This window comes from Cyrtonyx montezumae, unplaced genomic scaffold, assembly GCF_038088225.1.
Source record: "Cyrtonyx montezumae isolate F1298 unplaced genomic scaffold, pur_monq_1.0 scaffold_8, whole genome shotgun sequence".
Lineage (NCBI taxonomy): Eukaryota > Metazoa > Chordata > Aves > Galliformes > Odontophoridae > Cyrtonyx > Cyrtonyx montezumae.
The window spans coordinates 94,022,805-94,037,401 of record NW_027072089.1 but is presented as its reverse complement, the minus strand read 5'-3'; the positions used below and the strand labels follow the sequence as shown (position 1 = coordinate 94,037,401).

The 14,597-nt window shown below is 40.2% G+C and overlaps 1 protein-coding gene across 1 annotated transcript in view; it reads right to left on the bottom strand.

Annotated features, from left to right (window-relative positions):
* Positions 1 to 14,597, bottom strand: part of GLI3 (GLI family zinc finger 3) — a 200,914-nt gene that overhangs the window by 83,592 nt on the left and 102,725 nt on the right. Inside the window, exon 4 of the mRNA XM_065753078.1 lies at positions 6,647 to 6,752. Coding sequence (XP_065609150.1) covers positions 6,647 to 6,752 — 106 coding nt within the window. The remainder of the gene's footprint in view (positions 1 to 6,646; positions 6,753 to 14,597) is intronic.

Genomic DNA, 14,597 nt, shown 5'->3' with positions numbered 1-14,597 from the left:
AGAGAAATAGAAAACTGGGGAAAGTTTCTACACAGTAATTTCTAACAAAACAAGGCTCTCCTCTTCTTTAAATTGCTTTAAGTTCCCCAACCACGCCAAAAAACAAGCTCAGTATATAAGAACAAAGACCCTCTGTTAACATAATATTCATCTGCTGCTACTGTTTCTCCTTTACAAATCTGTAACTCCTTGGTATTACAATTAGCTACTCCCGAGAAAACAATTATGTCACAAAGTATTATACACAACAGAACCAAATGAATGCTGTAAACCAAATTTAGTCTGGTGCAGTTAGAGGCAATTCTGTTGACTTTCATGTGTATGTGCTCACTAAAATAGTTTTTAGCAGTGAATCCTTATATGATCTAGAATTTATCTGCCAACATAAAAGATTTTTTATGTAAGGTACTCTTTGCTCAATACTATTTCTTTCTTTTGTAGTAGGAAGAAAGCAAATGCACAAAAACCGTAAGAGTCCAACTGAGTTTGCAGAAACTTCATATTTTTAAAGGAGAAACAGTAGCAGCAGTGTAACAGAATTTATGTAAAACAGCTATATTCAAAAATGCTTCCCTATTTCACTGCAAGCACATTTTTTTCTTTCAGCTGTCTCTCAGTGTCACACATGTAGCCGAAGCACCTATCCTTTTCTGCAATTCAGTATATGCCATGAAGTACAGAATAATTTGTTCCTGACTTTTCCCAGTTTCAAGCACTTTCTAAAAACACGATCTGTTTCTGAAATCGCTCTGAAAGTGTGCTTGCAAAGGAGAATTTATGATCTGCAAGTTTTATGGTAAATATTACTCAAAAAGTAGCAACAGCTGAACAAAACACTGATTCACTGTTTTAAATGAGGCAACACTATATCCTGCATGAGAAATCACAGTTCAGCTTTAGTTTAGACTCAGGCCCCCTTCTCCCTAATCTGTGAAAGGTCTGGCACTGAAAAAAACCTCTCAACTGAAGGTTATGTGTGGGCATCCAACCCTGCCGTTTCACTTCTGTGAATTCCCACTGGCACACCATTCTGTCACCAAGAGGCATATACGCTGCCTACTGAGCCTACAACAGGCAGACTCACGGCACGAAACTAACGCCAAATAACCTTAACAAGTCACTGACCCACAGTGCTTACTTGTCAGATACTCGCTGTAAAAATGCCCCTGGCTATTTGCAGCTGCTTCAGTTGCTGCTGCGCCTTCCCCATTTCCAGGGCAGGCTTCTTGGGGTGCTTCCCATTCAACACAAAATTTCTCCCTGCTTACAGAAAATATTTTCACAGGTGATTTTGGAAGGCTTGTAACTTTTCATGTTGCCAGCCTTTCTTCTGCAGCTCCTGGCTAATCCACAGAGCTTCTTCCAAGGCTTAAAGTAATTAAGGACAATCCAAGCAGTGAAGGTTTTCACACTGGGTAGGGCCCCTCCTTCCCACTGCAAAATGAACCACAAATGCTCAAGACAACCTGGGCAGCTCCTTGCCAAGCCTCTAGCTTACAGACACAGTGATGCAAAGCAGCAGGTAAAAGATTTGAGAGGTTAAAACAGATTTTTAAAAGAAGTATGAGCTTAGGAATGGAAGTATAGTGGAAAAATCAAGGAATTAGTGATAGGGCTGAGAAAACCTAAACATTCCATCAACTGTATGACAAGCAGTTTCTCTCATAATTAAGGATATTTTGCAAGGCCAATCTTCTCATTATTTGCTTATCTCCCACTGTACTGCATGGTCCAAACTGAGGGTGATGAAACCTGAGCACCTAGGCCTGCCTTTCTTTTCCACCCTTGTGTAACTGATGTCTGTATAAATTAGATATGAAATAACAGTCAAGAATCAAACTCCCTTTTTATAAACTTGAAAGCTGAACACATGCTTTGCTTTAGTACTGGAGCATTCACGCAGCTGAAAATATTTGTTTGAGGGATTAGTGTTAGGTAATTATCTGTACATGCATAATTTCAGAGCCAATGGCTGCCAGACTCAGATCCCTGCAAGCCTCAATCAGCAACTAGAAAAAACGAGCCTGGAGCACTGTTGATTCAAGGAAGCTGTAAGACAGCAGCTTTGACTTGCAGCTTCCTCTTTGCAAGTGCAAACTCCTCTGGCATTAAGCATGTGGATAATGTCAGCATGCCTTCACTTGGATTTACCTCCTAGCTCTCCCTTACTCACAACCCAGGGATAACCGAAGATGAGAAAGGTGAAGACTAAATGGGTGGACAGCTTGGAACACAAGGTATATCCTGTAACATGTCCAACCCTGAATCTTCAACTTTGTACTAGCCTCGTAGGACATCTCCCGTTAGACACACTGCACAAAGACCACCACCCTGGAACCATTCACTGCCACCTTGCACTTGTCCCCTACTTCAGCCCTGCAGGACCATATTCCCTTCACAGCCACATGAACAATGGATCCAAATATTAGCTTAGATCACCTTCAAAGGCCTCCAACCCAGTTCTGTAATAAAGCAGATTGGGAGCAACATGTTAATGCAACTCATTAAAGATGTGACAATGAATTAACACAGATAGTAACTTCTTCAGTCACTGCAGTTAAGTCCATGAGTTAAAAACTGCCTTTGGAGCTTACTCTTCCTAATTAATACAACTCTCATCCTGGCTAGTTCGATCTTAAAAACTGTGGCCCTTTTGGATTTGTGTGGTCATAAAAATAGTCAGGATACTGTTATTCCGCCTCCGATCACTGCAAGCAACTCTCATTCCAACAAAGTTGGTGCCAACAAGGACAACAGATCACTGTAAAGCTAAATAAAAATAAATCTATCAATTACGGTTCCTAAGGAGTACAAGAAAAAAAAGCAGCATTCTTAAAAGTATTAATTCATATTCAAAAAACATCCTCAGCAGCAGCACTGGCTAGTGCCTAGAAAAGATGTCATTCTCCACTGGATGGCCCAGCAATTGTCAAGGACTAAAAATGGTTTAGCTTTAGTCACTGCTTTACTACCTCGCTTCAGAAAATGAGGTAAGAGACAAAAGCAACAACAAAGAAAAACCAAACAAGCAGTAGGATTATTAAAGACATGCTTCTTCTAGTATGTTTTAATCATACGATATTTAACAAGTAATTTAACTTGCTAGTTCAGTGAAAATTAGTAAAACTGAATTATGTTTTACTGGAAATATTCTGAAAACTAAGATTCATGCCTTGAATTTAAAAAAAGAAAAAAACAAAAAACAAAAAAGCTCTGGCTCCAATTATAGCGTTCATATGTTGCTGTTCAAGAACAACTGAAGTTTCATATATCTTCCCTGAAGTATAAACTAAAGATATACTGTGGAAATTCCAGGATAACTAAGCAGAGCTAACAAACAGGTCTTGGTAACACAAAGTGACACATTTCAGTACATATTCATAAGGGTTGGGGGTTATTATTGGGCTGTAATTGCAGTTGTTCTAACACCTAATAAGCCATGGTTGGAAAAACAAAGGCAGGTTAATTTGTGATTTCCTCTACTCATTCAGAGGCAAATTAAGTGTCAAACAGCTAATACAGAACATATTTCATTTTATGAGATTTTAATTTAATTCTGCACCATATCGTTGATGCCTTAATGTAGGGTGGTTTATCTAAGGAGAAGAGCAATTTATAAACCTCTTTCAATTGAAATCTTTAATGATAGGATACGATAGCATAATTACAGCAATGACTGCTAGTCCTAGTATACATAAGCATCTGTCAGCAATTCCATCACAAACATAAACCTCTACTTTAGGGGTTTATAACTCAGTTATAAAATTTGGCTCCAGGGTGAAATTTGGGATACAACAGTTCTGCCTAGCAGCAATTAAACTACACATCATGTATACAAATGCATATATACATGTATTTATATATATGATTATCTTTAGACCTGGAATTACATAAGAGCACTGTAACACCTTTAAAATTCCTCCTTTTTAGGTTAATTTTTTTATTTATTTTCTTTCCCCCACTTGGCCACTGTACAAACTAATGTGCATATGTTATAGGTGTCAGGTGGACGGTGCCTCCTCCGCATTTTTCCTGCACTTATATTACAAAGCTAATTCCATTAAGGCTTGACAGGTTCTGGAACACATTTCTAGGAGCTTGGATAATTGCCACTTTTTTTTTTTTTTTTTTGCTTTTATTTTATTTATTTATTTCCATATTTGAGGGTACTATGAAACTGCAGAGAAAAACCACTCATACAATGAAGTCATCAATGAAGCTGTGGATAAGCACTCGTATCCTGTCTGGTGTTTTAGCCATTTTCTCTCAAAATCCTCAAATAAATTCTCATATCCCCTTCTTTTTCCTTTTTAATGATATTAAGATAGCAGTCCAAATAATCATTCCACAAGGCCTCAAATCTAACAATCCTTAGTGATAATCACATGAGGGTCTGTAAAGCTTGCAAGAAAACTGTTGGTGTCTATCACACACAAAAATTAAAATTCTTTCCTGAAACCTGCAAAAGCTTGATGAACCTACTTACAAAGAAGCTCTTAGAGTCCAGAGTTTTTTTAACTGCCCAATTGAGTATTTACCTTTAATTGTACTGAACATAATGGCTCAAAGATCTACTATAGCTCATTGTTTCAAAGGTGACTAAATGACTAGAAGAATTACCAGAAGTTTACAGTGAAATAAATAGCCAATATCAAGGACATTTTCAGCTTAAAGCTTGCGTTGGTATCAGAGAGTGTTTCTAAAGCAACTGCCTACAGCCATAACGCAATGTGCCAAGATCTCCCTGTCCCTTACAAGCCTCTGCAGGGCCTGGCAAAGTCTCAGTTCTGAGGCAGAGCTGGCAGTGCTCAGGGCAGCACTGATTTCAGAAGAGAAGGTGGCCGCTAGCAGGCATCTTTAACCTCCTTAGGAATCCTGGCACTTCCTCAGTATAGGATGCTAGTCCCAAATTTTCACTGTCACCCAAAGTGTACACAGCAATGTACCCACCCCAAAAGACTCTGTACGCTTGGCACCACAGGGCTGCGGCTCTGTGCAGTGAGCATAGCCAGACAAGGCCCCACACAGCACAGCATACAGAAGCCTCAGCAACAGTGCACAGATGGCACCCAGATTTTGCAATAAGTCCCTCTGATAACGCAAGTTAAAACACATCAGGGATCCACTTTGGGTTTAGTTCACCATCTCACCACGCTCAATCAACCCTACTGCCCTTGTTTGCAGCACCTCAGGAACTGCTTGCTGGGGCTTCCTGCCCTGGTCTTGATCTCATTGAAGACAAATTTCCTATCAGCTTCAGAAAAAGCAAGATCGTTTCCTGAGCTCCCAGCTACTTTCTTTCTGCTTTGGAAAGCAGAAAGCACCCAAAAACATCCAGTCAAAATGTTCATGTGCACTGCAATACCTAGGATGACCATAATGACTCTGTGAGCTTGCCACCTTCAGCTTACAATAGTTTTTAGCAGCAAACTTCAATGTGTATTTGAGTATATTTATTACGTGGGTGACTGTGGGGTAGATACTGCTGCATCAGAGGAAATAAGGAATAAATCACAGGTTTCTGCTCTTTCCCCTTCTATAAATACCCACTCTTCTGCTAATGCCCAAGAAGACTGCAACACAGATTTATTACTTACCTCCAGGCAAATCTGTTCTAAAATTACAATTCAGTAATAGAAGACTGATCCAAAAAAACAGTTAGTAAAATATTGTGTGCGCACTTGGGCATGTAGTTAGGACTGTTAATATCAATTAATTCTGCTCACAGAGGAGGACTTGTTTTAAAACAACTTCATTTTTCTTCTGCATATATGTAATTACACAGCTGTAACTAATAGCCATAGCAAAGCAATCTGCCATCTAAACAACTCGCATTATTCTTCAAAGTATTACTTGTGCTTTTCTTCTTTTATTTTCTCAGTATGAGAGGTGATTAGTAGATATGATTAAATGTATATACCAAGCCTTTTAGTGAAGTACTAAGCCCTGCTTTTTTGCTTCATTTTTTAATGCCATATAGCAAGTTTCAGGACACAACTGTTTTATACTGAAACACTGATATCTGTATCCCCTTATTCAATAAGATAATATTTATTTCTAAAGGATTTCACCACTATCATCCTTTTCTAATGCATGTTATCACTGGTATTCATTTCTTTTATCTTTGTGTAAACCATGTGCTCTATCACATTTGCCATTTTGTTTGGGTGACAATCCCATCAATCAACTGATTGCCTGTGCATGCACACAACAGGGACTATGAAAATTTACCAAAAATTTAATTATGCTTCATAGCATTCACTGTGAAAAGAACCTTTGGCACGAGAGGGAATTTTAGCATGAAGAGTCCCAAGCCTAATTCAGACAGAATACATGTTTTGTCTGGCAGTATTTTTTGGCACTTTTTAATTTAGTATTTATAGAACAGCACATAGAATAAATGTCAGCAAAATATATAGGTAACACTTGCCAGTCACCTATTGGAAAAAAAATTTCTCAGGCACGAGCCCGGTTTTGCTTCATGAACAGATGGCTTTGATGCTTTCTAAAAGTAAATCTCACTCTTCAGCTAGACTGGCAAAGTGCTCTGGGTGCACGGTTTTAAGCATGGCAAAGATTCATATACTTGCCCATTCTTCAAGGTAGCAGAGGCAGCCGAAGCAGGGTGGAAAACCTTAATACTCACACATGCAGAGGAGGAATGGGAGATGGTTCATAATGGTAGCGTCCCTCATGATGTCGCGCATCAATTGGTACAGGAGGATGGAACGCTGGAAAGAGGTGAGGTGGATCTGAAAAAACAAGCAAGGTGCCCAAATCTGAGTATCTCCAGTGACTCTTCAGAAATACCATTAAGACAAATGGAACAGATACCTAAAACGCATGCCAACAGCACTGCAACTTACAGGTTGAATTCTCCTTTCCTGCTGTAGTCACTCAGGTCTGTCTCAGCATTTGGCCCACAGCATTTGCATTAATATGTATATACTAATTTTAATATTCTCTTTTTATACCTTAAATGGAAAGGGACATCAAGAAATCTTTAATAAATAATTACATGCCCATATGTGAAGTGTCAGATCAAAAGGACCATCGAGCCTTCTGTAAGCATTCCTGATTTATTTATTTTTTATTAAAACAAGAAAAAATATCCCAGGAAGAAAAGCCTGGGCAGAGAATATCGTAAAACAAAAAAGTATATTCTCAGAGATGTATAAACAGTCCTACAACAGAAAGAAAAACTAAAGCAGCACACTGAGAAATGACTATCTGGAATAAAATCAGACAATGGAGTTAAAAGAGAAATGCAACTGGGAAAGGCTGTACCAGAGATGCTTAAATGCATCGTGTCAACAGACAGACGCATCAGAAGAAATGTGCCTGTGGACAAGAGGATCCATCCCACACATCACACTCAAAAGGAACGCGTGCTTGCTTTGTCTCTGTGGCAGCAGACCCAGAGTCAGTCCTCCCTACAGCACCTCCCTTAAGGACAGGGCTTGCAGCTGCCATAGCTCCCTTCTACTGCTCAGGAGAGCCCCAACAACCAGGCTGACAAAAAGGAACGCACTCAGCCAGCCCTGCTCACCCCAACTCCCACAGCACACCAGCCAAGTGCAGGCCTGCTCCACATCTCTCCTCCATGTCTGTGTCAGAATCACTCCCAGTTCTGTGAGAGACACCTCAGCACCACGCTGGAGTACTCCTGCAAGGCTGCACTAATGGCTATCCCAAATGCAAGAAGCACGGTGCTCCACACGGAGAAGCGCTGAGCATCTCCAGCAGCACAAAAACAGAGCCAGCTCAATTACCTGACTGCCACTTTGGGTGAAGTCATGTGTTTATCCAACACTAAAAGCTGACAAGTACAGACATTAGGTCATATCACGGATTTACTAAAATGTTTCTAGAGAGAAAAAAAATCTTTAATTATGCACTCCCTGTAACACCAAGTCCATTTCAGTTTTGCCTGATGACTCTTAAGGTAACTTTTCTTTGTATGTTCTGTCTTTCCTATTCAGCAAAACGCAACCCACTTCTTAGATTATGTTATCTATGGAAACAGTTGCTTCATGTCAACTACTGTGATTTAAAAAAAAGAAAAAATGATTTTTCCCCTTGGTATTTGTCGAAAGTTGGGTTGGTCTGTTATTATATTTTGAAGTCTGAAGGAAAGACTGGAGTAACAAAAATCATGGCTCTTAGGGGAATAAACAGAGGAGCTGAAGGGGAAATCATGTTAATTCTGAGGACATATTTCCAGCATTTCAGGGAAATCTGGAAACATTTGAAATGGCCTGTCCAGTTTTAGGGCTTGTTTTTGTGAATCGTCAGCTAGCACGCAATCAGCCACAGCACATCTGCCATGTTCTGACTCAGGACTGAGCAACATAAATGAAGAATAATTGTGGCTTTCTAATGGAATCCGATCATGGCAGCTTTCTGCTTGACGAACTGGACTTTGCTGGGAGTCGTTGGGTCATAGTTTGCCAGTATCCCTGTGAGCACACAGCCATTATTTGATCAGAGGATGCCTGCTTGCACCTCTCAAAACACAATTTTCAACAGCCAGCAACATGCAAAGGGGAAGGAAGCACAAGATATGGGAGATCGCAAAGGTTCCGAGACCCTCCCCTTGCCAAGGCAAGCATGAACCACCTCACTTCCCCATATCAAGCAGCCACCTCGACCTCATGTATCAGCTTTCATGAAGAGAAACCCCACTTAGCTCTCCCACAGGCTAGCTGAAGCTGAATGTGATCATCTTACATCACCCTATTTGGGAATGGAGAATGTTTATTAAGTGAATCAAAACCCGCTGTGAGGCCCACACAGTACAGAGCACCGCCAATCTGTATTTAGCACATGGGATATCAATCTCTGAGAACACCTTTTGGAGTCCTCTTGCATTCAGTTCCTTCGTACAACTTGCTTGCATCTTGTTTGAAGTTTCCATCAGAGCAACAGCTCCATCACGACACAGGGAGTCATCTCCATCAGCCCTGCACCGATCAAGCAGAACTGCAGAGCAAAGCCCCCATAATTATCCATCTCACTGGTTATTATTTACACATGATCAGTACAGCTGGAGAGCATCCTAACTCAAGCGCATGTCTAATAAGTCACTACACCGTAGCAATCTCCTGTTGCAGACTGTATGACGACTTCTCCAAAGTCAGGCTAAAACTACTGGAGCAGAATAAAGTGCCACTAAACCTGGCCACCTCCTATTTATCATATAATCTCCTGAGCGAAGATTCCCCAAACCAGCTGTTAAGTGCTGTGTACTCTACTGTCAGTAAACTAAAACACTAAATGGGACACAGGGAGAATAATGTGCAGAGCTAGCAGAACTGGGTTTATGAAGGGAATTCAAATTCGGCCATGTCTCAGTAAATCCTCAGCGCAGAGGTAAGCAGTAAACACCACATGTTTTGGTGACCCTAAACTACTCCATGTGGAAAAGCATTCAATATTTACATTAAAAGATTCTTGCATCAGAGACCTCCAAACATACCCATCACCCATCATCTAGGGCTTCACTTGGAGTTCCCTTGAAACTCCATAAAAATGCAATTGGTTGACATGTATTTACATGGAAATACAGATTAAGAAGTTTGCTAAGCAGTAACACAAGCTGTATCCAGCTTTCCATTCCTTTTTCATACACTATCCAGTAACTAATTTGTTAAGGGCACAACTGGAATATCCTGAACACATCTTGGCACTGTTATTTATGTGGTAGCTGTGAGAACAGTGAATCTATTCATGGGCTAAGACTGAACCTGCACCTACCTGACTCTTTAGTGTTCCTGGTGCTCTCCCTGTTCAGAGAACCAGAGGGTGACTTAGTGCAAAGGTCAGGGCAGCTGCTCTACTGCAGTGACATTTACATGTTGCCCGAAGTGCAAGAAACAAAACTCCTACTGTTAGTAAATAGGGACTCACCAAAACAAATCAACAAAACATAACTTTCCTATGCAGCAATGGAATTGTTTATTATCATTCACAATTTAAAAGAATTCTGACTGAGATGAAACTAGCAAAGCATCTGACACGTAGTTTTCCTGCAGACATCCAAAGGCAACCACAAACTCCTGGACAAACCCATCCACATACCTCTACGCACCTGCAGAGACACCCTGACATCAGCGGACAGTACAGGAGTACAGGCGGACAGATTCTGCCTGTGTATTTGGAGCCCTCAGTTTCTACTCTGCAGCAGTATCCCATTCTGTGCTTAATTCTCACTATTTTCAAGAACACTTGAGGACACGCCAAAGTAGTGGAAACATGCTTAAACACATTCCTCGCATATTGCTGAATTTGGTATCTGTTGCCTGCTGCCAAATTCCTTGCTGCCCACTGCTACAAGCTTCCTTTAGATGCTCTTCTGTCACCTACATAGTGAACAGTCTCTTCATAATAAAATGGGAGATACAACTGCCTGAAATGCTGCAAACCAATCTGTTTTAACACGGAGGGACTTTCTGGAAAATATGTCAATTTATGCTGACTTTTTGTTGTGCAAAACATGCCTTTTTATTTCTTCTTAAAGAATCCTTCATTGCTCCTTAAATGCAGTGAATAGGATCATCTCTCTCAAATTACAATCACTCCCATACAGGAAAAAAGAAGAGACCTCCACTTGTTCCCTGAAAGTCAGCATCCTATGGCTCTTCTGCGGCACCACAGGAGAGAAACAAGGGAAAGTTACAAGTATGTTCCATGCTGCTGAAAAGCTAAATCTGAAGTATAATGAGATGTAGCAGTGGTTTGCTGCGACATTTGGTGGAAAGAGAGAGAACTCATGCTGGCTCAAAGGTGTCATGCAACACCTTGAGACAATGCTGAAGAGGGCAGGCTGCCCCAAAGCTCACTGACACAACACAGAGCATTTCTGTAGGCTTTCATTCAGGAAATCATGAAATTTGGAAAGCTGGGCTTCAGTGTCAAGGCAAGTAAATGTGACTGTTCCCAGCTAACTGATTTGCTCGAGCACCCTGTGATTCTTGCCAAACCCTTGAGGAAGATGGCTGCTGAAATGATAGGCTGCATTTCTCAGCATGTCAAGAAAACATCCTCTACTGTAGAAAATGCCTGAATAAGCTTGAATGCATTCGGTGCAGTCCCAAAGTCTGCACCTGCATTGTGAGATCATGGCACAAGACAACGTGGGATTCAAGCACAGGGCAGGAAGTGCCTCATTGTCTTTTAGCACATTTGTCATCAGAACAATCCACACACCGTAATGCATGTCAGAACAAAGCCAGGTACAAAAAACTCCATGAGGTATAACCTCATTTGAGGTGAAATTTCCCTAAAATTAATTCAGGTTTTGAGGTGAACTCAGTGGTACCAAGATTTCATACCAGATGTAAAGGAACTGTATCAAGCAAAATACAGCCTCTCCACTAATGTCTTTTCAATACACAGAATTGTTTTGAAGAGTTTGCCAGCAAATTTCTATGCTTCCTTTGGTTCATAAGCTGATCACCAGATGGGAATTTTCTAACATTCAGGTTTGCAGTCCTTAGGGGTACCACTGCTTCTTCACGCAAATTTGCTTCAACTTAATGGTATTGCCAGGTTTTATGGCAAGAATCCAGCATATTTTTGCCAAGCAAAGCCCTTATTTTGGATTTTTTCTTAATCACAGTTTGCATTAAGGCTCAATAAGAGCACATCTTCTTGTCTTCAGGGGATTTTTTAAGTTCCCTTTCAAAAACTAGGGCGACTTATGCTGTCTACTTACATACAGAGTCTTCCATCAGTAAGAAAAATGATTAAGCCAGAGTTACACCATAATGCATGCACTTAACTTGGTGCACTTTTTTGAAGAACTTCTCTAAGGTGACTAGAGCTGTTGCTCTGGCACTGCTAGCTGCCATGTGAAGCTTTGCTCAACACATCTGACCCCCAGGTGCACTACAGCCAAGTATCTCAGGGCCTTCACTGGGTCTGTGGCTGCATGCTAGCAGCCTGGGTGGTACAGTGTTGACGTGAATGGAATTGTCTGACTTTGCACAGAGCAAGTTTTTAGGTAGGGAAAAATAAAGAAAAAAGAGCCATGATAGAAAAAAAAAAAAAAAAGACAAATAAATGGCTAAAGCTGAGAAATGAACAGAAGGAGAAGGAGATAAAGTGTTTTTAATTGCTAAGTTCTCTCCATTTCAGTTACACTATACATAGTCCATGCTAGTGCGATTGACGTATAACAATTTGACAGAAAAACAGTTTTCGATCAGATCATGTCCCTTCTATACATCTGTGTTTGTTAATGATGATCAAACCCTCCCTATCCTCTGCTTATGTTTCCTGAACCCATATATTGTATTATAAATAAACCACAAGACTTCCAGCCCTAAACCTCATAAACCAGAACGCAGATATAGCTCTGTGTCTCTTGTTACAGATGAAAAATTAATTTCTACCTTTGAAAAGCCAAAAATTAAGACTTCAGGGCATCTTAGATCCCTGGCATCTGTTTTATCCCTTCTTTGGTTGTAAACTTACACACCTTGTGGGAACATGTTTTATTGTTTTCAGTAGTTCCACAACAACCACCATGCCAGACACTTAAAAGAGGAGCAGCTTTCTGTGTGGTAGAAAAAAAGTGGCTGGAAATAATTTCATCAGCTGGCACCAAGAGGTCTTTAATATGCCAAATCTGCTGCAGGTATTGGCTAAAGAGCTGCTGGATGGATTTCAGTTTGAACACTTTTATTATTCATCCCCATCAGCACAGTTCTGCTGTCTGAGCAGGACCAGCCTCTGGAATACTAACTCAACTTCCTCAAGTCCATTCAGCTCACTTTCGTAGATCCTTTCCACAAAACCAAAAAGTAAAATTAAATTAAGAAAAAAAAAAAAAGGAAAGGAGGGAGGAAAAAAGGAACATGCTTCTAGGATAATAAATACACTACTCATACAATGGTGGAAGTGTATCAGAATATCCTATCACAGAAGCTTTTTCCATCCAGCAAACAGCACTGGCTGCTTTAGCCTGTAAGCAACCTTAGAAAACTCTCATGAACATTAGCAACAGTTGCATGCAGCCGGCATCTGTACATTGGCCCATGAAAAGACAATGACGAGACATCTTGGCCTCATCACCGCGTTACTGGGAGGGAAAATCGTTTCATCTAATGCAGCTGGCTGTGGGTACAGCACAGCTCATCTTTTTTATAACCTCTGGATCCCATGCAGTGTTTCTTAACAAACTTAATAACGTGGTCTCCACAAGAAAATGACAAATTGTCCTCTGCCAGGAAACTGACAAAAGAAATCCCTCCCTCCATTACCTCAAATGGACTCTCCAGTGAAAAAATAATTTATCTTCTGCCTTGAAACATGCCTTCTGTTTCACTGTTGTTCTCCCTAACTTCTTGTGCGACTGGACATTAACGCATCCTCCACTGCTAACCCATGTTTAACTCTCACCAACCTCAGACAAGTGGTTTAATCCAGATGTCTACAAACACTTTTTATGTGTGTATAATGATCATATACTCCAAGGATAGCAAATAACTGAACAAAAGGCCACTAAACACACAAATATTTAGGTATTTATGTACATATACATACAAATATTTTTGTACCTATATACATATTTCTGTAAACGTGGAAAAATTTTGTGGTTGAAAGTGAGCTACAAAGTGGAAACTGAGAAAAGGAAGACATTATAAAAGAAAGAAATCCTGATCTGCACAGGAGGGAGCTGAAGGAGAAATCTCATAACTCAGAACTAGTCCCAAGCAAAAACTGAACATACAGTTTGGTCATTACGTATGCCTCAGCACTGAACATGGAAAGCATGTGAGTACCCTGCTGCCAGCCACAAATATTAGCATATTAATCACAAATATGTGAAAGATGCAAATGTAAATGTGGCTAAGGAGAATTAAGATAAAGGTAAAACCTAGGAAAGAAACAAACATTTGTGTATGCTGTTGATTGGATGCAGGAACAAATAAACAAAAGTTGAGTAATTAAACAACCTTAGGGGACATTTCTAGAAGCTGGTAAGCAGCAGCATGAGTCAGACTGAAATGTTACTTGTTTAAATAAGATTTTGGAGATCTGTGTGTTCTGTGCAGCAGAGCCACATCTAAATGCTGTTTCAAAGGCCAAATCTTCAACGGTTGGGTGGCACTATGCAAAACACTGTAGCTAAACAGCTTTCCATCAGCTGAGGTTCTGGACCACAGGGTGAAAGAGTTGGAAATAGGTTATACTTAGCAGCTTTGATGAGTAATTTATGGCATGATAAATGGGAATTATCAGGAATTAGAGAGGGGAAAGTGTAATTAGAACAATTACGTCTATTTTTAGATATTAAAACAGTTCAGATTCTATGGGATGCACAATCAGATGAACTCTCAGTGAGGCTTTTTTCCCTGCTGTTCAACTTGATTTTTTTTAAATTTCAACCAAATATTCATAATTATTTAGCTTCTCTCTGTACCACCCTAAGCAATTACTCTCCTTCTGTGGTGTTTACACTCTTCAAGCTCTTGCAGATGAGTAGACAGTTATTGGATGTGCTCTCAAGCCACTCAGTAATATGCATTTATCGCTTTCTTTAATCTGTGTCCATATTCTAAATTAATCACAGTCACTTTGTTTTGCTCCCT